General features: G+C 38.3%; 1 protein-coding gene across 2 annotated transcripts in view; it reads left to right on the forward strand.

Moving 5' to 3' along the window:
* Positions 1-24160, forward strand: part of MCUB (mitochondrial calcium uniporter dominant negative subunit beta) — a 101459-nt gene that overhangs the window by 65287 nt on the left and 12012 nt on the right. For both annotated transcript variants that reach the window (XM_004380235.2, XM_023734799.1), the window contains exons 2-3: positions 18695-18770; positions 19267-19437. In XM_004380235.2, the coding sequence (XP_004380292.2) occupies positions 18695-18770; positions 19267-19437 (247 nt within the window). The remainder of the gene's footprint in view (positions 1-18694; positions 18771-19266; positions 19438-24160) is intronic.

The raw sequence follows: 24160 nt of genomic DNA on the forward strand, positions 1-24160 counted from the left end.
TCCACATCCTCACATTTGTTATTTTCCTTTCTTCAGGGGATGCTACTTCTTTTTTCTTCTTCTCAGTTTTAATTTTTTTTTTTAATTGAACTTTAAATGAAGGTTTATGGAACAAACTAGCTTCTCATTAAACAGTTAGTACACATATTGTTTTGTGACATTGGTTACTAACCCCACAACATGTCAACACTCTCCCCTTTTCAACCTTGGGTTCCCTATTACCAGCTTTCCTGTCCCGTCCTGCCTTCTAGTCCTTGTCCCAGGGCTGGTATGCCCCTTTAGTCTCGTTTTGTTTTATGGGCCTATCTAATCTTTGGCTGAAGGGTGAACCTCGGGAGCGACTTCATTATTGAACTAAAAGGGTGTCCGGGGGCGATACACTCAGGGTTTCTCCAGTCTCTGTCAGGCCAGTAAGTCTGGTCTTTTTTTTGTGAGTTAGGATTTTCTTCTACATTTTTCTCCAGCTCTGTCCTGGACCCTCTATTGTGATCCCTGTCAGAGCAGTCAGTGATGGCATTTGTTTGTTTTTTTTTAATAGCCATTCTAAAAAAACCCATTGCTGTTCAGTCAGTTACTACTCACGGTGACCCCATATGTGTCAGAGTAGAACTGCGCTTCATAGGGTTTTCAGTGACTGATATTTAGGAATAGATCGTGAGGCCTTTCTTCCAAGACACCTTTGGGTGGACTCGAACTGCCAACTTTTCAGTTAGCAGCCAAGCACGTTTAACATTTGCACTACACAGGGACGCCATAGCCATCCTATTGTTGTTACTTGCCTCATGGATAACAGAATGAAAACTTATCCAGTCCTGTGCCGTCTTTATCATCTTTGATATGTTTCAGCCCATTGTTGCGGCTATTGTGTCAATCCATTTCATTGAAGATTTCCCGTATTTTTGCTGACCTTCTACTTTACCAAATATGATGTCCTTTTCTAGTGACTGGTGTTTCCTGATGACATGTCTAAAGTAAGCAAGGTGGAATCTTGCCATCCTCACTTCTTAGGAGCATTCTGGTTATATTTCTTCTAAGACTGGTTTGTTTGTAATTTTGGCAGTCCATGGTATATTCAGTATTCTTCACCAGCACCACAATTCAAATGCATCAATCCTTCTGTCTTTTTTCATTGTCCGGCTTTTGCTTGCATATGAAATGCTTGGGTCAGGAGCACCTTAGTCTTCAAAGTGACATCTTTGTGTTTGAGAACTTTAAAGAGGTCTTAACAGCAGATTTGCCCAATGTAATATGTCGTTTGATTTCTTGACTGCTGCTTCCATGGACGTTGATTATTGATCCAAGTAGACTGAAATGGTTGAGAACTTCACTTTTTCCTCCATTTATCATGATGTTTATCAGTCCAGTTGTGAGGATTTTTGTTTTCTTCACATTCAGGTATAATCCATACTAAAGTCTATAGTCTTTGACCTTCATCAGTAGATGCTTCAAGTTGTCTTCATTTTTGGCAAGCAAGGTTGTGTCATCTGCATGTTGTGGATTATTAATGAGTCTCCAAAGCCATGCTAAATGGGTGTGAAATAGTATCCCTTTGTGGTTTTGATTTGCATTTCCCTAATGACTAACGTTGAACATCTTTTCTCTTTGGAGAAATGTGTATTCAAGTCCTTTGCCCATTTTTTTGATTGGGTTGTTTGTCTTTTTATTGTTCATGCTAGCGTAATTTGCCATAGAGTATATTCATTCAGAGGAATTAAATTATATAAATAACTTCTGCTAATTATATAACTGAGTTAACTTCCTAAAAGTTATATACCCAATTTGTATAGTTGTGTTTGTTGTAATGTTTAACACTACATCACATACAGGCACTTGATTTGTAGCTTTTGATGGCAACACATTTCCAATTTTTGAGCATTATCCAGTCTCAAAGGAGAGTGCACTGGTTAAGTGCTTGGCTGCTAACTGACAAGTTTATGACTTGAACCCACCAGCCGCTCTGAGGGAGAAAAGACCAGGTAATTGGTTTTCATAAAAATTACAGCCAAGAAAACTACAAGGCAGTTCTGCTCTGTCCTGTACGGTCGCTATGAGTCAGAATCTATTCGACAGCAGACAGCAACAACATCCACTCTCATGCTTTGGGACCCTAGGAATTTGTTTTTCTTTTCAATTACCAGACTTCTTTTTGTTTGTTTCTTCAACATTGAATAACTAGATAGGATTGTGAAACTCCTTCAACTATCACTCTTCTTTAAACTGATAGTAAGTTAAATAATAGAGTGAAATTGAATGCCTGTGGTATTTGTACTAAATTTAGTGATAAATATTGAATATCACTGAATACTTTCAATGCAAAACATGCTTACACGTTATTACTAAAAAAGATACAGGTGGACAAAGTGAATGAGAATAAAAGAGGAAGTATAATTTAGGGGATGTGCCAGTTGTCAATTTACTATCTCTCAACTCCAAATCAACTCTTCTTTGCCCTACTTTCTAATAGTGGAGTTGGATGCTATAAACATTTCTCCTTTGCCAGCTGGCACGATGTTAGGCTTTGTGATGAGAGAGGCCTGGTGTCACACGGCACAGTGAGAGCGGCAAAAAGCCACCTCCCTTCTAGTTTAGTTTTCCTTTATTCAGTGCAGAAACCCAGTGTTCCTCACAGAGCAACTAAAGCAGCACTGTCAGGCCATTCTCTTGCCCACCTGGCAGATGTTTCTGGGGTAGCCCCACCTGTACCCTTGGGATAGCTTCAGCCCTCTCACTGGTCTTTGAGCCCCTGCTGTGTTTTTCAATTTCTGTTACGGCAACACCCTACTTCCAGATGCCAAGATCTGTTAGTTATATTCATAACACGTCACTCCAAAACTTAGTAGCTTAAAACAACAGTAATCGTTTATTAACTTTCACAGTTTTTTCGGGGTTAGGAATTTGGAATTGTCTTGACTGGGCAGCTCTAGCTTAAGGTCTCTTACCAGGTTGCAGATATTGGCTCGGGCTGCAGTCATCTGAAGGCTCATATGGTTGGCACGTTGGTGCTGGCTGTTGGCTGGAGATCCCACTTCCTCTTCATGTGGGCCTGTCTACTCGCTTGCTTGAGTATCGTCGTACCATGTCTGCTGACTTCCCCTAGAGAGACTAAGGAAAAGTTACAGTGCCTTTTATGACCTAGCTTTGTAAGTTTTTGTCTTATTATGTCATCCCAGATCCAGGATATGGGAGGGCATTACACAGGGGCGTGAATACTAGGAAGCATAGATCATTGGGAACATCTTGGAAGCTGGCTACTACAAGACTTTTACAAATAATTACTTTTAAGTATATTCAGTAATGCTTACTAAGTTGACTAAGTGTTGACAAGTAGAGAATCTTGGAAACCAAAAGCCTAGTGCTTTAGGAATTAGATTAATGAAATAATATATAATTACATGAAGTTACATATAAACAGCGGCTTCTAAATATTTAAGTTAGGTAGAACATGTATAGTTTATGGTAAAAATGCTCTCAGTCATCCACTTAATTAACTTCATACCATAAAATAAAAAACCAAACCCATTGCCATCTCATAGTGACTCTGTAGGATAGAATAGACCTACCCCATAAGGTTTCTAAGGCTGCAGTCTTTATGGAAGCAGACTGTCACATCTTTCTCCTGTGGAGCAGCTAGTGGGTTCAAGCCGCTGACCTTCTGATTCAGCACTTAACCACTGCACGACCAGGGCTCCTCTGTAAAACACAAAGGTGTACTGAATTCTCTAGACTTTTCTAGTTAGTTGAATTATTGATTACCAAGAATTAACTGTTTCTAAACATATTTATATTAGTTATATTATTGTAATTTTGTATGGCGAAGAAATTGAAGTTGTCAAGGATTTTATTCTTCTTGGATGAACAATCAATAACCATGGAAGTAGCAGTCAAGAAATCGAATAACATATTGCTTTGGGAAAATCTGCTGCAAAAGACCTCTTTTAAAGTGCTAAAAAGCAAAGATGTCACTTTGATGACTAAGATGCACCTGCTCCAAGTCATGGTATTTTTAGTTGCCGCATATGCAGGCAAAAGATGGACAATGAAAAAGGAAGACTGCATTTGAACTGTGTTGTTGGTGAAGAATATTGAATATACCATGGATTGCCAGAAGAACGAACAAATCTGTCCTGGAGAAAGTACAGTCAGAATGCTCCTTAGAAGCAAGGATGGCGAGACTTCATCTCGTGTACTTTAGATATGTTATCAGGAAAGACCAATCTCTGGAGAAGGACATCATGATTGATAAAGTAGAGGGTTAGTGAAGAAAAGGAAGACCTTCAACGAGATGGGTTGAGATGGTGACTGCAACAGTGGGCTCAAACATAGCAACAACTATGAGGATGGGACAGGACTGGGCAACATTTCTTTCTGTTACACATGGAGTCTCTATGAATATTTACAACTTCGACTAAATATACATAAAGCAGAGAAATATGGATGCAGGGGTTGTATCTGTGAGTATTAGTTAAATACTTTTGGATTATTCGATAAGGATGCATTACTCACATTTGTTGTTGAATTAGGTATGGACTAGACCTTGAAAGACCAGGAAAAAATCATGAAAATCTAGAAGAATTCTGAACTCAGATTGCTTCTCAAGTGCCTTAAAGATTTTTCTCTGAAGAGATAGAAACGACAGAAACCTGGATATGGTTTTTGCAAGAAAGAGAAGCAGAATACCAATCAATAGATTCTCTCTCAGAGAAAAGACTAGCCAAACAATAACATGGAGCCCTGGTGGTGCAGTGGTTAAGAGCTCAGCTGCTAACCAAAAGGTCGACAGTTCGAATCCACCAGCTGCACCTTGGAAACCCTAGCAGTTATCCTCTGTTCTGTAGGTTTGAAATGAGTTGGAATTGACTTGACGGCCACGGGTCAGGTTTAACAAATAAAATACTGGCAAATGAATGAATATTTATACGTTTTGGATTAAAAGAAAATGTTTAGGGTATGTTTGTATCACTTACCACGTTTACCCTTATTAATCAACTAACTACTTGTCTGAATTGCATTTGGTAAGAAGAATTCTCAATCTTAAAAACTAGAAAGGCTGGGAATGTCTTAGTCCAGGAATTTATATTATAGCCTATGTTCTTGAGGGCCCTAGGGGTTTGAAAGATCTCTCTGGGGTTACATATTAAGGGAGGGGAAGTGGTGGGATGGATGGGGAGACCTAGAGGGTAATGACCAGGTCTGTGGTCTTCCAGAGCAGCTTCTCATGTGTCTGTACTACATATTGGACTTCTGGGTAGGAATTCTTTTGTACATTCAGTGATTTTACAACTTTAGAAAAAAATATTTGAAGTCACTTGTCTAATTCAACCTCTGATTATGCCTTTGAGCAGATACTGGGTGAAACGTGGTTTATGTGGGAGAACACAGCTAGAGTCAGTTAGTGAAAGAGCCCACAGGATAAAAGTCTCATTGACGTGATTTTCCCACTGTGTTTTTCTGCGTCACCGTGTTCTCTCTCCTCAGTACATTAAATAGTTTGATAGAATTTTTTTTTTGCCAGTCTTTCTCTTAACAAACCCTTTAATCTTATATTGCATTAAAATAAACTTTAACTGAACCTTACTAAATTCAAAATTAAAGAAATCTAAATGTAATGATATTTTACTAAACGTAAAATAGTGAGTTTCTATTGTTAAAACTATGCTGTTTTAACCTGTGATAGATCAAAATTAAACTCAGTTATATTTTCTTAAATACTTTGTTTCATCTTTTCCCTCATAAGACCGATCAGTTCTCTGTTCTATAAAACCTCATTGTGAAAGCCTGCTTCCCGTCTTTTGGCTCTGCTGAACCTCCATCCCGCATCTTCCTCTGTGCCTTTCTTTCTTTATATTTCTACCTATGCTCAAGGCCCAACAGCTTAGCCTCCAGTGTATTCAAGGAATTCTTTCACCTTTGAGAAACTACTGCACGTGTAATCTGTTCCATGCCACTTAGCAGCCACTTAAAACCAAACCAAAACCAAACCCACTGCCGTCGAGTTGATTCTGGCTCATAGCAACTCACACGTTCTTTTTTCCTTTTGTGGTTATGTTGTCTTCAGAGTCAGAAGAGTGGCTTTTTGAGGGCATAGACAGCTTTCTGTTCTTACTGTGGTTCTAGCATGATCGTAGACTCACACATTCACTCTGTCATCATTTGTTGGGTTAGTTGTGCTTGGTTTGCATATTATGGTTTCAGTGAACAACTTAACCAGTGGTTAAGTGCTCGGCTGCTAACTGAAAGGTTGATGGTTCGAACCTACCAGCCGCCCTGAGGAGAAAGATGTGGCAGTCTGCTTCCATAAAGACTAAAACCTTGAAAACCCTGTGGGCAGTTCTGCTGTGTCCTATAGGATCGCTGTGAGTTGGAATGGACACGATGGCAATGGGTTTAACAGGGGTTTATGTTTAATTAGATCCTTTTTTCCAATGAAAGTTACTAGACATCAGTAGAAGACTTAAAAGAGCTTCTTGTCATAAGCTGTCTTCTGTTATATACTTAACTTTCAGAAGTGACTGACCAGTAATGATATTTAAATCAAAAAAAAAATTTTTATGCCTTTTGAGTCTTCTTTCATTGCCAATTTCTGTATCAGTGCTATCTTGGTGGGTGGTGTCAAGGATGTGGTGACCAAGTGAATATCAGGCCCTGAGGCTGACAATCCAAAATAATGACTATGGAACCACAGTGTAGGCAATAAGATGTAAGGTTAGAAAGCAGAGATGTAAGGGGCAGATGAAAGATAGAAATATATATATACACCTTGCATTTTAGGAAGAGGCCCAAAATGAACATGTATAATTATCAATTTATGACTTTAGAAATGACAGAAGTAAAGAAATATCCATTAAGAAGTACATTCAAACTATTCAGGTTTTTAGTTCATGTCTTCTGTTTTGCATTTATTTGAGTAGAATAGAATGATATTTTTTTTGAGTAACAGAATGATATTTTTAAGGAACTATAAATATATCATTAAATACTCCTGTAATGGAATAAATTTAAAGCATTTTTGTGCTGGTTTGCTTGACTCGAATAGTGTTGCCAGCTGTGATACCCCATGTGGCTCTCAACCTTCTATCATTTCAGACACCCAGGCTTCAAAGCAAGGAATATAACTTTGTAAGCACCATCTGGCTAGACCTCAGAACTGTTGAGTCTCTTTCTTTGAGAGAATATTTAACAATAATTGGCTTAGTTCAGGAGCAAAACTTTGTATATGTTCTTATCTGAAGGGCACCTCCTATGTAAAGCTTTCCTTACTAAATTATTTCTTTCTCTGGGACTCTGTTACACTTTATTTATTCTTCACTTTATTGTACTTTCTTTCATTGTATTACTCACATCATACATCTGTTCTTGTAAAGAATTCTCACAAAGGAGAATTTAAATCTCAATTCAAGAGTACAGTCCAGATATAGTGAGAATCTTAAAGAATAGCATTCATACAGGAAGTACATAGTCCTTAAGTGTACAGTTAAGGACATATCACAAAGCTAGCTTACCTGTTATTAGAACCCAGATCAAGAAATATTATAAGCATTGTAGAAGCCTCTCATACTCCCTTTTAGTCAGAAGTTTTAGTTTTTACCTAAACCCCAAAATATGACCACCATCTGGCTTCTGTCACCATAGATTTCTTTTGCCTTTTTTTGAAATTAATATAAATGCACTCTTAGAGCATATAATCCTTTATACCTGTCTTTTTTGCTTAACATTATGTTTATGAGATTCATCCATGTTGTTGCATTTATAGTGTTCCATCCTATGGATAGACCACAATATATTGTGATGAAAATTTGTGCTGTTTATAGTTTTTGTTTATTATAAAGAGTTTTGCTACTTTATTATATTTGTCATTTATGCACATGTGCAAATGTTTCTCTTGGTTTATACTTAGGAGTGTAATTGGTAAGCCATTAGATATGTGTGTATTTAGAGATACTACCAGTTTCCCAGCATGGTAGTTTATACTCCCACCAGCAGTGTATAAGATTTCTGATCTGAACATAGACTCTTAGTCTCAATTGTATGTAGATTCCTGGGATGGGAATCTGATGGCTCAGCTTAGATCAGGTGTCTCGGTCAGTTACATTGTGTGAGCTGGCAGGGGGGCACATAGTACAGACTGGTTTTGGGAGGCTCATCACTGCTACCTTCTGGGTTAAAGTAGAGGCCGTGTCTTCTAATGGGGAATTGTCCGAGCTGGGTAGACACCCTAAAATATTTCTATCACATGTACAAATTTAATGCACAAAAAGAGGCTCTGGATTAAAGGTATAGTTCTGAGTCATCCAGGAGAATATTGAAGTGGAAGCCATGGTGAGTTTGCCCAAGGAGAGTTCATAGAGTGGGATGAGATAAGGTAGCCTATGATGGACCTTTGGAAAATACCAACATTTAAAGGCTGACAAGAAAAGGAACCTCTAACGGAAACTGAAAAGGTGCGATCCGAGAAGCAAGCAAACGCGGTATTGTCGAAGCCAAGATAGAGAATGTTTCAGGGAGGAGAGAGTGATCAGAAGTGACAATCATTTCTGAGAGGTCAGTGACTAGCAAGTTTTCATTGGCTCTAGAGACAAGGAGTTCTATGCCTTTCAAGAGTTATTTCAGTTAAGTAATGGGCAGAAGCCAGGTTGCAGTGGGTAAGAAATGAGTGAAAGTTGAAGTGGTGATAGCAAAAAGGAGTGGGGATGGAGAGAAGGTGGTCAGACTGCTGATGGGAAAAATACAGTTGAGAAGATAGTCAAGGAAGTGAGATCCCTAAGGCAGCAGGAGGGGATGGGATTCCCACTCAGAGGAAATGTGTTAGCCTTAGGGAGACACAGAAACACATCTTCCATTGTTAATATTAAGAGAGCAGGGAAGAATGGGTGGTTTTGTGGTAGAAGGCTGAAGGAGTCTAGTCACTCTGGACATATAGTAGGTGCTCAGTAAATATTAGTTGAATTAATTCTTGATGGAATGACTTTGTATTTTCAGGTATTATATACTGCTGTCTTTATTAGTTCTCTGCTTATCCAGATTTCTGGTGAAAAGGAATCTCCTGTATAGCTTGTGTTACACAGGGGAGCAATCAATTCTACATCCACTAGAACAGAGTGCATAATACTTTAAAATTATGTGCATGCCAAAGAAAGAGATGTGTTACCTTTTTGTAGTTTCCATTTGTTCCCTGATATGAAACTATCACCTTTGTCATGCAAAGGTCTTCAGATACTTAAAGTTGTGTCTTTAAACATGTGAAGGAGCCCTACTGGCACAGTGGTTAAGGCTGCTAACTGGAAGGTTGGTGGTTCAAACCTACCCAGCAGCTCCATGGGAGAAAGACCTGGTGATTTGCTTCCATATGTGTCTGTATATATATATAAAATATGTATATATACACACATACATATACACACACTAGACCATATATATCTAAGTGGCTATTGTCTTTTGTTTGGGAGAATAGATAACAATTTCATTGACTTTGCAAAATATTATGACAGCATTTTTGGAGTTATCTTCACACCTTGAGTCACATTATTTTGAATCGGAATTTGATAGTTTTGAACAACCAAATGTTACTAGGAACCAAGTCTGTTGCTTTTCCTACCCAGTTTCAAGCTCGTTTCTTAAATCTTTTTAAAACAAATTACATGATCTAGTGATATCTGTGGGATACAATGAAGAGATCCCTGAAAAGAGCAGTAATAACAGAGTTCTCACTTGTGGATGTGAAAACGGTGAATTGTAGCACCATGTTGTTGTTGAAAGCCTCATACTGAGACTAATGTCAGATGGAGTACGTCTGTAGCAGGGTAATAAAAGTCATTCTAAAAAAAAAGACTCATATTTAGGACTCCAAAAACCAAACCCACTGCCGTCGAGTCGATTCCGACTCAGAGCGACCCTATAGGATAGAGTGGAACTGCCCCATAGGATTTTCAAGGCTGTATTCTTTACAGAAGCAGACTGCCACATCTTTCTCCTGTGAAGCAGCTGGTGGGTTCGAACTGCCGGCCTTTTGGTTAGCAGCTGAGTATTTTAACCACTGTGCCACCGGAGCTCCTATGCACTGTCTTAATTTACTTTTCTTTATAAATGTATCACCACTGACTTTCAACTAAGACATTTAAATATATTCATTATGGAAATTACGCTAGTTCCTGTTGTTGCCCATTATACATTAGTATCTTCTTTTCACCCCGGGTCGAGAAGTTACGTTTTCTTTTAAAGTCATGCTGCTGCATATTTTTCATTTTCAAATTGAGCTGGATTTCTTTTAGGCCATGCTTTTTTACTGCATGATAAATCTGACATTTTCCTAATGTTCCTCGGTTCCTTGGTGGTCTTTACATGACATCTGTCTTCTCCCCGTTTGTACTTCCTTGTATTTGTGTCTGTGCTGCTCTTCATAACTCAGAAGTGATTAGGTTTAGGACAGACTCTACACTGATATGGCCTAGTGAACATAACAACAACTACAACAAAACTATTTCCAAACAGGATTAATTCAGGTATAAGGGTTAGGATTCTAACACATATTTTTCGTGGACAACAATTCAGTCCATAACATGTATACATATGCATAAACATTTGCATCTTTTTGAAGTTGTATATTTATCTGTAAATGTTGAAAATCATGAGTTCATGCCAGTATTTCCAGTTCCAGTTCAACAGCACAGCATTCATTCTAGTTTTCTTCCTTTCCGTATTGTTACTCTCTTGACAGGATAAATTTGGCCCCCATTATTCTTAATATATTTACATATTTGGTCAGTCTTCTTATATGTAACAGTCTCTCATCTTTGCCCCCACTCATTCCCCTGCATGGATGCCTTCCTCACCCCATTTGGGCTCCAGCATCTTGTTCTGAGCCTTCCTCCCATACTGATGCCTTCTTCATCGCATTCAGGCTCTGACACCTGACTCCAGTCACTCTTGCCCTATGCGGACACCCTCCTCACCATGCTTAGGATTCCACACCCTCATGCTGGGCTACCAGAGGCGTAGTGAGGGTCACAAGCACCCAGGGGCAATCTCTAAGTTACCCCCCACCCCCCAATTTCAAGGTGAATAGACACTGATAGCAACCAGGCGTTAGCAGAAACACGTTCCCCCTCTTGTCCAGCTGCCTCAGTCAGGCACCTTTTCTATTTGTGGTGCCTCAGAATGTCATTCTGTGTCTCATCTGGCACCCCCTTGAACTTGCACCCAGGGACAAGTGCCCCCCTCTGTGTGCCCCCCGTGCCTCTGTGCCCCTCCCAGATGCCTCTGTGGACTACCCCTCTGTATGCATGCCCTCCACGCCACACTTGGGTTCAAACTGTCTGCATCAGAACATCCCTTCCTCTGTGAGTGCCCTTCTTGCCTTCAGGCTCCAACACCCTGTGCTGGGGGGGAAGACAAAATTCAAAGAAATGATGGTTGAGAATTTGCCAAAATCCCTAAAAGGTATGCATGAATCCTTACATGTAAGAAGTATAAGTCTTAAGTAGGATAAATGAAAGTAAATCTGTATTTGACACACTGTAATGAAACTTCAGAAACCCAGAAGCACAAAGAAGAGACTGTTTTAAAATTCCCAAAAGCCTACAAAGAAATAAAACAATTAGATTTATAGAAGACAAGTTAATAGCAATAGAAGAGACCAAAAAGAATATCTTCAAAGTTCTAAGGGAAAAAACAACCTGGAATTCTGTATCCAAGTAAACTATCAGTTTTAAACAAAATAGAATCTGAGAGACTAACAAATCTTACTGAAAGCTTTTCTCAGGACATATCATACTGAACATATAATCAAACAGCATATAAGAAGAAATGGAGATGGAAAAAATTGGAAAGCTTATAGGTGAAATGGACTATATAAAACAACAGTCATGATAACAATTTTGGGATTGCTGAAAGTGAAGAGGACTTGAAGCACTTACTGATGAAAGTCAAAGACTACAGCTTTCAGTATGGATTACACCTCAACATAAAGAAAAAAATTCCTCACTACTGTACCAATAAGCAACATCATGATAAAGAAAATATTGAACTTGTTAAGGGTTTCATTTCACTTGGATCCACAATCAACGCCCATGGAAGCAGCAGTCAGGAAGTCAAACAACGTATTGCATTGGGCAAATCTGCTGCAAAACACCTCTTTAAAGCGTTAAAAAGTGAAGATGTCACTTTGAGGACTGAAGTGTGCCTGGCCCAAGCCAGGGTCTTTTCAGTTGCCTCGTATGCGTGCTAAAGCTGGACAGCGAATAAGGAAGACCAAAGAAGAATTAATGCCTTTGAATTATGGTGTTGGCAAAGAATATTGAATATGCCTTGGACTGCCAGAAGAACAAACAGATCTGTCTTGGAAGAAGTACAGCCAGAATGCTCCTTAGAAGCGAGGATGGCAAGACTTCATCTCACGTACTTTGGGCATGTTATCAGGAGGGACCAATCCCTGGAGAAAGACATTATGTTTTGTAAAATAGAGTGTCATAGAAAAAGAGGAAGATCCTCAACGAGATGGATTGACACAGTGGCTGCAGCAGTGGGCTTAGACATAGCAACAATTGTGAGGATGGTGCAGGACCGGGCAATGTTTTGTTCTGTTGCACATAGGGTTGCTATGAGTTGTAGCCAACTCGATGACACCTAACCACAACACAAAAATAAGGCAGAAATAATTCCTTCTTAATTGTGATTGATACATTTGAAGATTCTTGTTATTGTTTAGAAACAGGATAAAGAGATTAACTTTACATTCTAAGTTAGATAAGAATGTGTTGGAATGTAAACAGCAAGCTCTAAAAGAATAGAGAAAATAACATACTTCTAATTCAGTAGAGGGAGGTAAAGGGATATTAAAAAAACAATTAGTCAAATTATTAGAAGAAAAGAAACAAAGGAAAATCAGGATAGATAGAAAGTACAAAATAAGATGGCAGATATACAGTATATTTGAAATCACAATAAATGTAAACAGATTAAACTCTACATTTAAAAGGACAGAATTTGTTAAATTGTATAGCAACATAGACTGAGAGTCTGTTACCCACAGGCTTTCATTGAAAGCACCCGTGAAAGATGTAGTGGACAAAATTTAACACAGAAGGAAGGAATAAGAATTCAGAAGAAATGTTGAACAAGAAGTTTGGTAAAATAGAAGCATTAAAAAATGAACAAACTCAATCAGCCTAAACCCTGTTTCATGTGGCTCAAACAGTTTGTGATCAACTACTAACCTAAAGGTTGACGGTTCGAACCCACCCAGTGATAGCATGGAAGAAAGGCCTGGATATCTGCTTCCATTAAGATTACAGCCAAGAAAACCCTGTGGAGCAGTTCTACTCTGTGACACATGAAGTCACCATGAGTTGGAATCAACTTAACAGCAACAAATTTGGTTTTTGGTTTTTAATGCAGAGTAGTACTTTCGTGGAATGCTTGAAGCAAGAAAAATGGTGCTTGGGTTAGACTACTTTGTAAATTCCTTGGCTAGATAATCATTTGTTTTGCTTTGAAGCCTGTCATCGGGTTTGTTAGTTTTCCACCCTGTGGTGCATCATGATTTTTGGCAGAACTTCACACTGAGCTTCAAGCTTTCATGTTTTCTTTTTGCTTCTCTGTACTATATACATATATATATATATACACACATATATATCACTCACATTGCTATAAAGGAGCTTGCTTTTAATGAATTCTTCTTACTTGTCTCTAGATATATTTTTTAAGCCTGCGTAACAAAAATTACATGCTGTGGCACACACTAGGTAGTTATCTAATTAATGTTACAGTCTCACTCAGCTACTAAATGAATCATCACTGTTAAAATAAATTTTTCTTTTTGGTCTGGACAATTCAAGAGGGACAGTTAATCTACAAGATGATAGAAAGAGAACAGAAACAGAACTAATGCATACAGCATTAGCTAGTAACCAATAATAACTTTCACACATATTGAGTGTAGTTCCTCAGCCAGCTTCCTCTCAGCCAAGCCGTATTTGTATCCCTTCTAAGCACTTGGCATTTAAGCCGGTTGTCACTTCATGCTCTGCACTGACTTCGTTAGGAACCTCTGAAATTATATTCTTGTATAAATATGTATTCCTCCCTCCCTCCCTCCCATCCTTTATTTTTAAACAGGGAAGCTCTTTTGAGAAAAAATAATGAAAGATTATAACCCAAAGCAAAGATATTAGGCTAATTTGCATGTTCCTATTCTAGTTTACCTGGGTAAACTAAGACCAGGCAGTGTTTCGTTCTGTTGTACATGGGGTCACTATGGATTCGGACTGACTTGACGGCACCTAACAACAACAATTCTAGTCTGTTAGAAAATATATTGAAATATCAGAATATATTGGCTTAAATAAACACATTATTTACAAATAATAAATTAGTTTCAACATCATTGCATAAATGTAGTTTCTCAACATTTGTTTGTAATAGAATTACCTAATATTTTTTTCCTCTAGTTCACAACGCTTGCACCTGGAAGCCTTCTTTTACATGAGTTTCAATAGTGTAGAAGCTAGTTTTAGCAGCACTGTTTATATCTTCCCAAGACCCCTTCCTTACTCTTCATCTGGAAACAGTCCCACTCTCCCAGCATGTACTCCGCACTGACTTAGCCTGGGCCAGGTACACTTCCATGTCTGTTTTTCCGCAGGGTGGCAGTACAGTGAAGCAGCTAAAAGGGTGGGGGTTCTAACTGCTTGACTCTGGTTACTTATTAGTTGTGGGACCTTAGACAGATTACTTAATCCCTCTGTATTCCAGTGTCCTAACAACCAAAATATGGGAAACAATAGTACGTTGTTGGTTGCTGTGAAGATTAAATAAAATATTGCATGTAAACACTTAGCTATACAGAGATGGGGAGAAGAGCAGAATGAAAGAAGAAAGAAACTTGTCATGTTCTAGGAATTGAGGGAAAACCAGTAGAAGAGTAAGGTAAGCAAAGAAGAAAGTTCGGGAATGAAATTAGACTGACTTCAGAAGCATTGTCCAAGTCATGTAGCATCTCATTGGCCATAATAAGCTTTTATTTTGTTGAAGTGTAAAGGGAATCCATTGAAGGGTTTTAAGCAGAGGAATGAAGTAATTCTGTTTACTTTTTAAGAAAATCACTTTTACTGGGTAGAGAACGTGTCCTGGACCAGAGCAGTAACAAAATGGAGAGAAGTGGATAAAATTTGCGGGTAGAATTGATAGGGGTTGATGGAAATAATGGAATCAATAACGATTGCTATGTTTCAGACTTGAGCAGCTAGGTAGATAGTGGGTCAGTTACTACAGTGGGGAAATATGGGGCCAGAGAGAGAGGGTTCAGAGAAAATCAAGAGTTTTGTTCTGGATATGGAAAAAGGTCACGAAGAATACACGCCGAACTTCTAACGTGGGACAGTTGTGGGATTGTGAGGGAGGGGGAGGGAGCAAAGGGAGAGACTTTAACTTTTACCCTCTACTTTCTATACTTCACTTTTATACATGGAGAATCATTTGTATAATTAAATATTTTTAAATAAGTATTTTAATGGAGAATTCTGATTTGTTTTCAAGGGTATACATTTTTATCAATTTCGTGTAGTTTCACTAAAAGTAGTAGACATTATTATAATATCCATTATCCAAACTTGGAGAACTTTTACTATGTATATATTTATTGAGAATTATATCTGCTTTAAGAAATAATTGACCTTTTCTCATTTTAGTAGTGAGTTATATACATACATTTTTTAAAAATTTTATGGTGCTTTAGGTGACAGTTTGCAGCCCATGTTTCTCATTCAAAAATTTATACACATATTGTTTTGTGACATTGATTGCAATTCCCACAATGTGACAGCACTTGCCTCCTTTCCACCCCAGGTTCCCTGTGTCCACTCATCCAGTTCCTATCCCTTCCTGCCTTCTCGTGTTGCTTTTGGACAGGAGTTGCCCATTTGGTCTTGTATATTTGATTGAACTAAGAAACACATTCCTCACATGTGTTATTATTTGTTTTATAGGTTTGTCTACTGTTTGTCTTATAAGTGGGCTTCAGGAGTGGTTTCAATTCTGAGTTAGCAGAGTATCCTGGGGCCATAGTCTCGGGGGTTCCTCCAGTCCCTGTCAGACCAGTTGAAGTCTGGTCTTTTTTCGTGAATTTGATTTTTGTTCTACATTTTTCTCCCACTCTGTCTGGGACTTTCTGTTGTGATCCCTGACAGAGCTGTTTGTAGTAGTAGCTGGGTACCATCTGGTTGTTCTGGGCTCAGGCTAGTGGAGGCTCTGGTTCATGTGATCCTTTAGCCCTTTGGGCTAATATTTTTCTTGTGTCTTTGGTTTTCTTCATTCTCCTTTGCTTCAGGCAGGATGGGACTAATAAATGTACCTTAGATGGCCACTCAAAAGCTTTAAAGACCCCAGACGCTGCTCACCAAAGTAGGATGTAGAACATTTTGTTCATGGACTATGTTATGCCTAGATGTCCACCGAGGCTATGGTCCCCAGCCCCAGCAACTTGGTCCCTAAAGGTGTTTGGATGTGTCTAGGAAACTTCTATGCTTTTGGTTTGGTCAAGTTTTGCGGACTTCCCCTGTATTGTGTGTTGTCCTTCCCTTAACCAAAGTTGACACTTACCTACTAGCTAGTTAGTAATTTCCCTCCCCACCCTCGTAGCCATCAAAGAGTTTTTTTTTTCCTGTGTGTAAACCTTTCTTAAGTTCTTATAATAGTGGTCTCATACAATGTTTGTCCTTTTGTGATGGACTTATTTCACTCAGCATAATGCCCTCTAGATTCCTCCCTGTTGTGAGATGTTTTGCAGACTGATCATTGTTCTTTATCGTTGCATAGTATTCTGTTGTGTGTATGTACCATACATTATCTGTTGATGGGTACTTAGGTTGTCTCCAGTTTTTTGCTGTTGTGAATAATGCTGCAGTCAGCATGGGTGTGCATATGTCCATTCTTGTGACGGCTCTTATTTCTCTCGGGTATATTCCTAGGAGTGGGATTGCTGGATTGTGTGATATTTCTATTTCTAGCTTTTGAAGGAATGGCCCTATTGTTTTCCAAAGTGGTTGTACCGTTTTACATTCCCACTAGCAGTATATTTGAGTTCCAGTCTCCCCTCAACCTCTCCAGCATTTGTTATTTTCTGTTTTTTTGATTTGTGCCAGTATCGTCGAGGTAAGATAGTGTCTCAGTTTAGTTTTGATTTGCATTCCTCCGGTGGCTAATGGTCACGAGCATTTCCTCATGTTTCTGTTAGCCACCTGAATGTCTTCTTTGGTGAAGTGTCTGTATGTATCCTTTGCCCATTTTTAAATTAGATTATTTGTCTTTATGTTGTTGAGATGTTGAAGTATTTTGTAGATTTTAGAGATTAGACCCTTGTTGGATATGTCGCAGCCAGAAATTTACTTTTAGGGTTTATTTTTAACTAAAATAAAATTCAAATGAATAACCTTAATGTGACATGATATTTTGTTGAAACTGTTTATGTTGTTGTGTACTTGAATGCTTTGTTTGTTGACAAAATTCATTTGATTTTGAGCATATGGGGCATCATTTGAATGTCATGTATCTTTCTTATTTTTTTCTTTATAGCAGTGAACACTTTTTTAACCACTGATTTATTTTAATAGTGCACCCTCAAATAAATCCAGAAAGTTAAAAAAAATACAATTTACAAAAGAATTCTTCTTTTCATGGTTACTGGCAAACTTATTGCCCATGAACTATTGCGAGGTGATACATTAAAAAACGGGATCAATGTGAAACAGCCACCATGTTGTGACTACGGTACTAATTGCTCTGGCACAAGTTCTTTTGCATTCCACATGCCTATGAGCCAATTCTTCAGTGCTCTTACTGCTACTGCAGAGTCTTTGTTCACACAATGCACTGTGATATCGTTAGGCCTTCATTAAGCACCATTGAAATGATAAGCACAAACACAAATGCAAGTGCTAAAAACACGTTCCATAGTAAAGTGACTATTCAGATATTTTCTAGACTCAGCAACATTGCTCAGTAGAACTTTCTGTGATCATGGAAATACTCTGTTTCTACACTGTTGAGTACAGCAGCTGCTAGCCATGTGTAACTATTGAGCACTTGAAGTATGGCAGATATGACTGAGGAACTGAATTTTGAATATTATTTAATTTTAATTAAGTTAAGTTTAAATAGCCATGAGTGGCTACTGGCTACCTTATGAGGCAGCACAGATCTCGAACAGTGTTTCTCAAACTCTAATGCATATGAATCATCTGGAGAATCTTGTTAAAATGCAGATTCTAATTCAGTAAGTCAGGGCTGAGTTTGGGATTCTTCATTTCTAATCAGCTCCAAGATGATGCTGGTATTTCTGGTCTGGGGATCATCCTTTGAGAAGCAAATCACTAAAATATGCACATATCCATTTATTTTAGATTATTCACCTAAAAGGAAGAACCGAATTTAAAAATTATCATGGAACTCTAGAGTTTCCAGTGGTCCTCACACCGCAGTTGGAGAATCGCTGTCCCAGTGTGTTACTGCTGTAGCATACTATCGTAGCAGGCAAGCAGGCAGACAGAAGGTTTAGGGCGCTTCTCTAAGGGCTTACCTGGATGTGTGTGGGAAGTCGAACCGTTTCTCATGTGTCTCATACAAGGTTAAAAAGAGTCTTCTGGTAAAGACACTTACTTCAACTTTCCCATTTTTTTTAAAGAAAAAATAATCTTTCTTACAGATTTTGCGTGTGAAACTATGTGGAAATCTGAAATATTATCTCTCACCCCTTTATAGTACGGTGGTGCCACCTGATGGTAAGCTTTCTTATCACTTCTTTGATTCACGTGCTAATTTATTTCCATTTTTCCAAATTAAATGATAGCTGTGAGTTTTGAGCAAAACAGACTAACCACCCTCTGCACCTCCAGTCTGTGTGTAGTCCTTCCCTTTTCTGTGCCCGCAAAATTCTGATGTCTTTCGGAAGACTCCTGCCCCAGCAGTCTCCGGAGATAGAGAAGAACTAGTAACAGTTTCTGCCCTCAAGGGCTTAACTGTTTACCTGTGAAGACTCTAAATAGTTACAGTTCAGTGTGACACATACGTAAAACGTTACAGATTGATAGAGAATATGTAACCTGTAGTGTAAGGGAATATGTAACCTGTAGTATACAGAAGGCATATACAAGCAGTACAAATTATAATAAGAATAAAGAGGTTTATGAATTCCGTGTTTAGATACTCCTTTTAGAATTCTTAGAATTTAAAGTAAATTTTAGTCATCCCTATATTACTTTTTTCTTTTTTTAACAGAAATAACAGTTAATTATAGATACGGACTTCCTTTGATAACACTTCCTTTGCCATCCAGAAGAGAGCGTTGTCAATTTGTAGTCAAACCAATGTTGTCAACAGTTGGTTCATTCCTTCAGGAAATACAGAATGAAGATAAAGGTGTCAACACTGTCGCCGTCTTCACAGCAGGTATATATGTGTGTATATATGTATATGCGTGCTATATGGATATTTTTTACAAAGGAATTTCAACCTTTGTTTTAGTTCTTTACATACTTTTAATTCATTATATATTAAATGGTTGCCCTTTACTGAGTTCTTCATTTTATACATCAGTAATATAAAACAAAAGCTCTATTGAATAAAAAAACATGAAATAAGTTTAATGCAAGTTTCAGTTACTTATTTCATAAATTTTGCCTGAAATTTTTTTCTCTGAGATACTTTTTATGGCACAAGCATTAGTGTATAATTTTCAGCAAAATTTGAATAATTGGAAAATGAAATGCAATTTCAATTACTAAAATAGCCAGTGCCTAAATAAAATACACAGATAGCTCATTAATCTTTGTTATAAAGGAATTACAGTCTAGAATGCTTTTTGATGGAATTAGTTCTTAGGAAGAATGTACCTATTTTTATATTTTTTAATACCAGCAGGGGTGGCTAATCAGTTAGACTTTTTAAATTGAGGATATATATTTTATGTTCTAGTGATCTGAAATGGTCTTAGCCTAACTACTCCTAAAATGGAATAAAGAATTCTTTACCCCAGTCCAACATACAGAGTATATAAATATAGATAAACGAATAACTTTGTATTGTTATTTTATTGTAGTATTATATGCTTGAATAAACTTTTTAAAAAGGAATGATTATTGTTGCTGTTTTGAAAGAAATAAACATTCTTTTTTCCTATCCAAGTTCAGAACCAGTTAGAGGGTAGAGACAGAAGTTGGGAAAATGGAAATTAAAGAGTTTATTCATTCAACACGTATTTATTGAACACCTAATATATGCCAGAAGCTAGGGATAGAGCAAAGAACAAGAGATAAAAATCCCTGCCCTCATGGAGCGTACATTTTAGGAGGAGAAAGAAACAAGATAAAGAAGTAAAATATATGTTATGTTAGATAAGAGTGTTATGGAGAAAATTAAGGCAGAGAAGGGGAATGGGAGTGTGTGGTGGTGGGGTGCTTGCTGAGGTTACATTGAGCGAAGATCTGGGGGAGAAGAGGGATCGAGCCATGTAGATGGGAAGAACTCTCCAGGCAGAGGCTCTGAAGTGGAAGCCAAGTATAATGTGACTGGTAAGGGGGGCTAGGTGGAAGGTGGAGGAGTTGGAGAGGTGAGGAGGGGCAGATTATGTATAAAGCCTTTAACTGGAAGGGGAGCCCTTTTCCTGATGAAACCTGGATCAGAGAATAAGGTTTTAGCCCTGTGGCCACAATGGGCTTCCTAATACTCCGTCCCTGAATGAGATATTCTCCTAGTTACAGGAGCACTGAATGCCCATGGGTCTTAACCATAGGGGCAGGGCCTGCCCTCCTGAGCTTCTAAGAGCAGGCAGGTGCAAACTCAGTACTTGCCTTGTAGTATATGCTCAAAAAATATCTGTTAAATGAGTAAATTAAAACAATGATTGATGCTTACAACTGCTTTTTTCTGAAAATAATTGAGTAGCTTTGAAGCATAAAGGAACCCTGGTGGTACAATGGTTAAGTGCTCAGCTGCTAACCGGAAAGGTCAGTGGTTCAAACCCACTAGTCACTCCGCGGGAGAAAGATGTGGCAGTCTCCTTCCGATAACATAGCCTTGGAAACCCTCTGGGGCAGTTGTACTCTGTCCTATAGGATCTCTGTGAGTCAGAATCAACTTGACAGCAACGGGCTTGGTTTTTGGTTTTGAAGCATAAAGCAGAGATTAGAAGTCTTAGAGAAAAGGGGCTCCATGGGCTAAGTGAAAAAACTTTATTGAGATTTAAATTGATACTTGTCCAAGAACAAAAGGAAAATTCAACACTGTATCTATCATTAGCTCCTTAAAAGTGTTCAGAGGTTTTACTGTTCATATGTTAGTACAAAGAAGAATGTACTAATGTCATATTTCAACTGAGAAATCATATTCAGATGATTCCTTTGTGTAGTAGTATTTCAAGAAGCTGGTTTGAAGTCATTTAAGTGTAAATTTTTAAATGACACTTGCAAAGTCAGATAAAACGGTTGGTGTGTGGCTGATTAAAAAAAAAAAAAAAAGGCTCTGTGGGTGGAATTTGCCTGCATTTAATTTGTGCTGGAAAAGAGCATTCTAAGCTTGTCACAGTTTTGCCCATTGTGTGGGTTGAATTATTTGGCAATTCTAGGGAAAATGATCTCACCTCCAACTGATGAAAAGGAACCCAAACAGCCAAATTCTAGGTGCAGACTTGACTTGCTGCCTTCTGGAACAAAAGAGCTCCAGAGAGACAGGAGGCAGGCAGTCAGGTTCTTTCTGCATTTTACTAGCGGTGCTTCTCTGTCATCATGCATATTGATGTCATTGAAATAGCTCTGGCTGAAAGTAGCCAAGCAAAGGCCAGGCCGGGAGAAAATATACATCCAGCATTTTCCTGAACTTTATTTCACATTATTATATGTGGACTGTTCTGAAGGAAAAATGGTAGAAAAACAAAACCCCTACCGAGCTCCAATTTTTTATTATTCAACGAGTTTGCTTTCTTAACACCTGAGTTACATTAAAGTATAGTAACAAGAACTAGGCTACATGTAAGATACAATTTTCTAAAAGATTTCTTTTTCCTGAAATGCTCCTTGGATATATGAAATTACTGTTACAATATCTCCTGCTTCTCCCCAGCTCCACAAAATAAACCACACAAACACAAATTTATTTCTTGGGCTTAATTATTTTTACTCCTACCCCTGCCACCCCCACACCCTTGCATTTTTTTCTCTCTTCTTTCCCAAGTGAGAAAAGGAGGTGAGTCGGTGTGGTGGTAAGTTTGTGGTGCTGTTTAGCTACCAAGTTTTTAACTAACACACTCAGTGCCCTCTAGTAATTAAAGATAAGAGAAAGAAAGAGTTTTTAAAATGTTACTCCCTGTGTGCCTACATGTATCAGTCAGGGGCTTGGTTGCAAGCAACAGAAATGGACTCTGGCTAAGTAGAGAAGGGACATGTCGTCAGCTGTCAGATTGGAAGAGACAGAAAGCTAGGCTCATAAGAAGGCAGGAGTAATTCAGAGAGAAATAAATGAGAACAGCGCTTATCTCAGGCTTCTGAGCATGTGCGAAGGCGTGTTCATTTGCTGTCCCCAGAGAAGATCAACACACTAAGATCCAGTGTATCCGGATGAGGACAAACAGCCACACCATCGCCACAAATAGCACTGGTTGATAAGACACTCCTGTTTTCAAGACCAAGAAAACTAAATAACACAAATCGTTTCAGTTATATATGAATGCTCTAAAAAGTGAGAAAATAAGTTTTTCCCCTAAAGCCTCCATTTACGTGGAATTTGGGTTTGTGCGCTGTTGTTTCCAAAAGAGAGAAAAGGTGAAACACCAGAAACCACATTTTGTGTCTAGAAGTAGATGGAAGATGCATCAGCTGAACGAATAAATTCTAATGTTACACGTTATTTCTGTAATTAATAGACTAGCACAGGTTATAAATAAAAGCAATGTGCTAATTCTATATCAGTCAGTGTCATCAGAAGGTAAATCTTAGTGATGCTTTTGTTTAACTATGTGATATTAATGCAAGCACTTCGTATCTTTATAGTTTTCAGTCCAGCATTCAAATGAACACTTATTTCTTCTGGTAGGATTGGGTAGTATTTGGAAATTTCCCAGACACTGAATTTTTTTTTTTTTACCAATATTACCCAGCCTCATTAGGAGACATCAGGGCATCCTGGTAGGATCAGCAAGGGGGCCCTAACACAGGAGGTGGTATGGCCATGGTGTCTTCTTTGTTCCTGTACACCTGAAAGTCCACTCCCCCACTGAGAGACACTGGGTTGTCAGGCCTGGGGAAACCCCTTCTACTCTCCAAGGTAGCACCAGGAGACAGTAGTGCGAACCTCAGTGGCACGAGATAAAGTAAAACTGAAAAGGCTCTGAAAATTAAACTATCATTGAAATAAAAGCCCACAAAAATAAGCTAAAACCTGCATACTAAACCTAAATAGGGTGAATGCTTGTTAAAATAAAAGATTTAAATAGAACCCAGAGTCTTTAATATGGTAGACCAGATGTCCAATAGGACCCAGAGCCTTTAACATGGTAGACCAGATGTCCAATATACAACAGACGATCACCCATCGCAGCCTGAATCGGGAAAATCACAACTCGCCTGAACAAAGGTGATCAAGTGACACTAACGCTGAAATGAACCAGATGTTGCAGTTCTCTGACAAGGATTTTAAGATAGCCATCAAAAAATATTTTAACAATTAAAAATTCTCTTGAAACAAGAAAAATATTGAAAATTTCAGAAAAGTTATAAAAAATGAATAGAAATTATAGAATTAAAAACAAAAAGACTTTGCTGGACGGACTCAATAGTAAAATGAATATGATAGAGGATAGAATCAGTGTGTGAATTCTGTATGATTTCTTGGAATATTTCTGTAAAGACATGCCAGAAAGGCTTGATAATGGTTACTTTTGAGAAGTGACATGAGGTCTAGAGTGGGACAGGACTCACTGTTTATTGACAATATTTTTGTATTGTTCAGCTTTTTTTAAAACCAAATGTATGCCTTCATTTTATAACAAAAAATAAGAATGAAGACCTCTACCGGGCTCTGGGGGCCATGGTCTCGGGGAACATCTAGCTCAATTGGCATGACACTACTTATAAAGGTAATGCTCTACATTCTACCTTGGTGAGTAGTGTCTGGGGTCTTA

The sequence above is a fragment of the Trichechus manatus genome, unplaced genomic scaffold (assembly GCF_000243295.1).
Source record: "Trichechus manatus latirostris isolate Lorelei unplaced genomic scaffold, TriManLat1.0 scaffold00071, whole genome shotgun sequence".
Classification (NCBI taxonomy): Eukaryota; Metazoa; Chordata; class Mammalia; order Sirenia; family Trichechidae; genus Trichechus; species Trichechus manatus.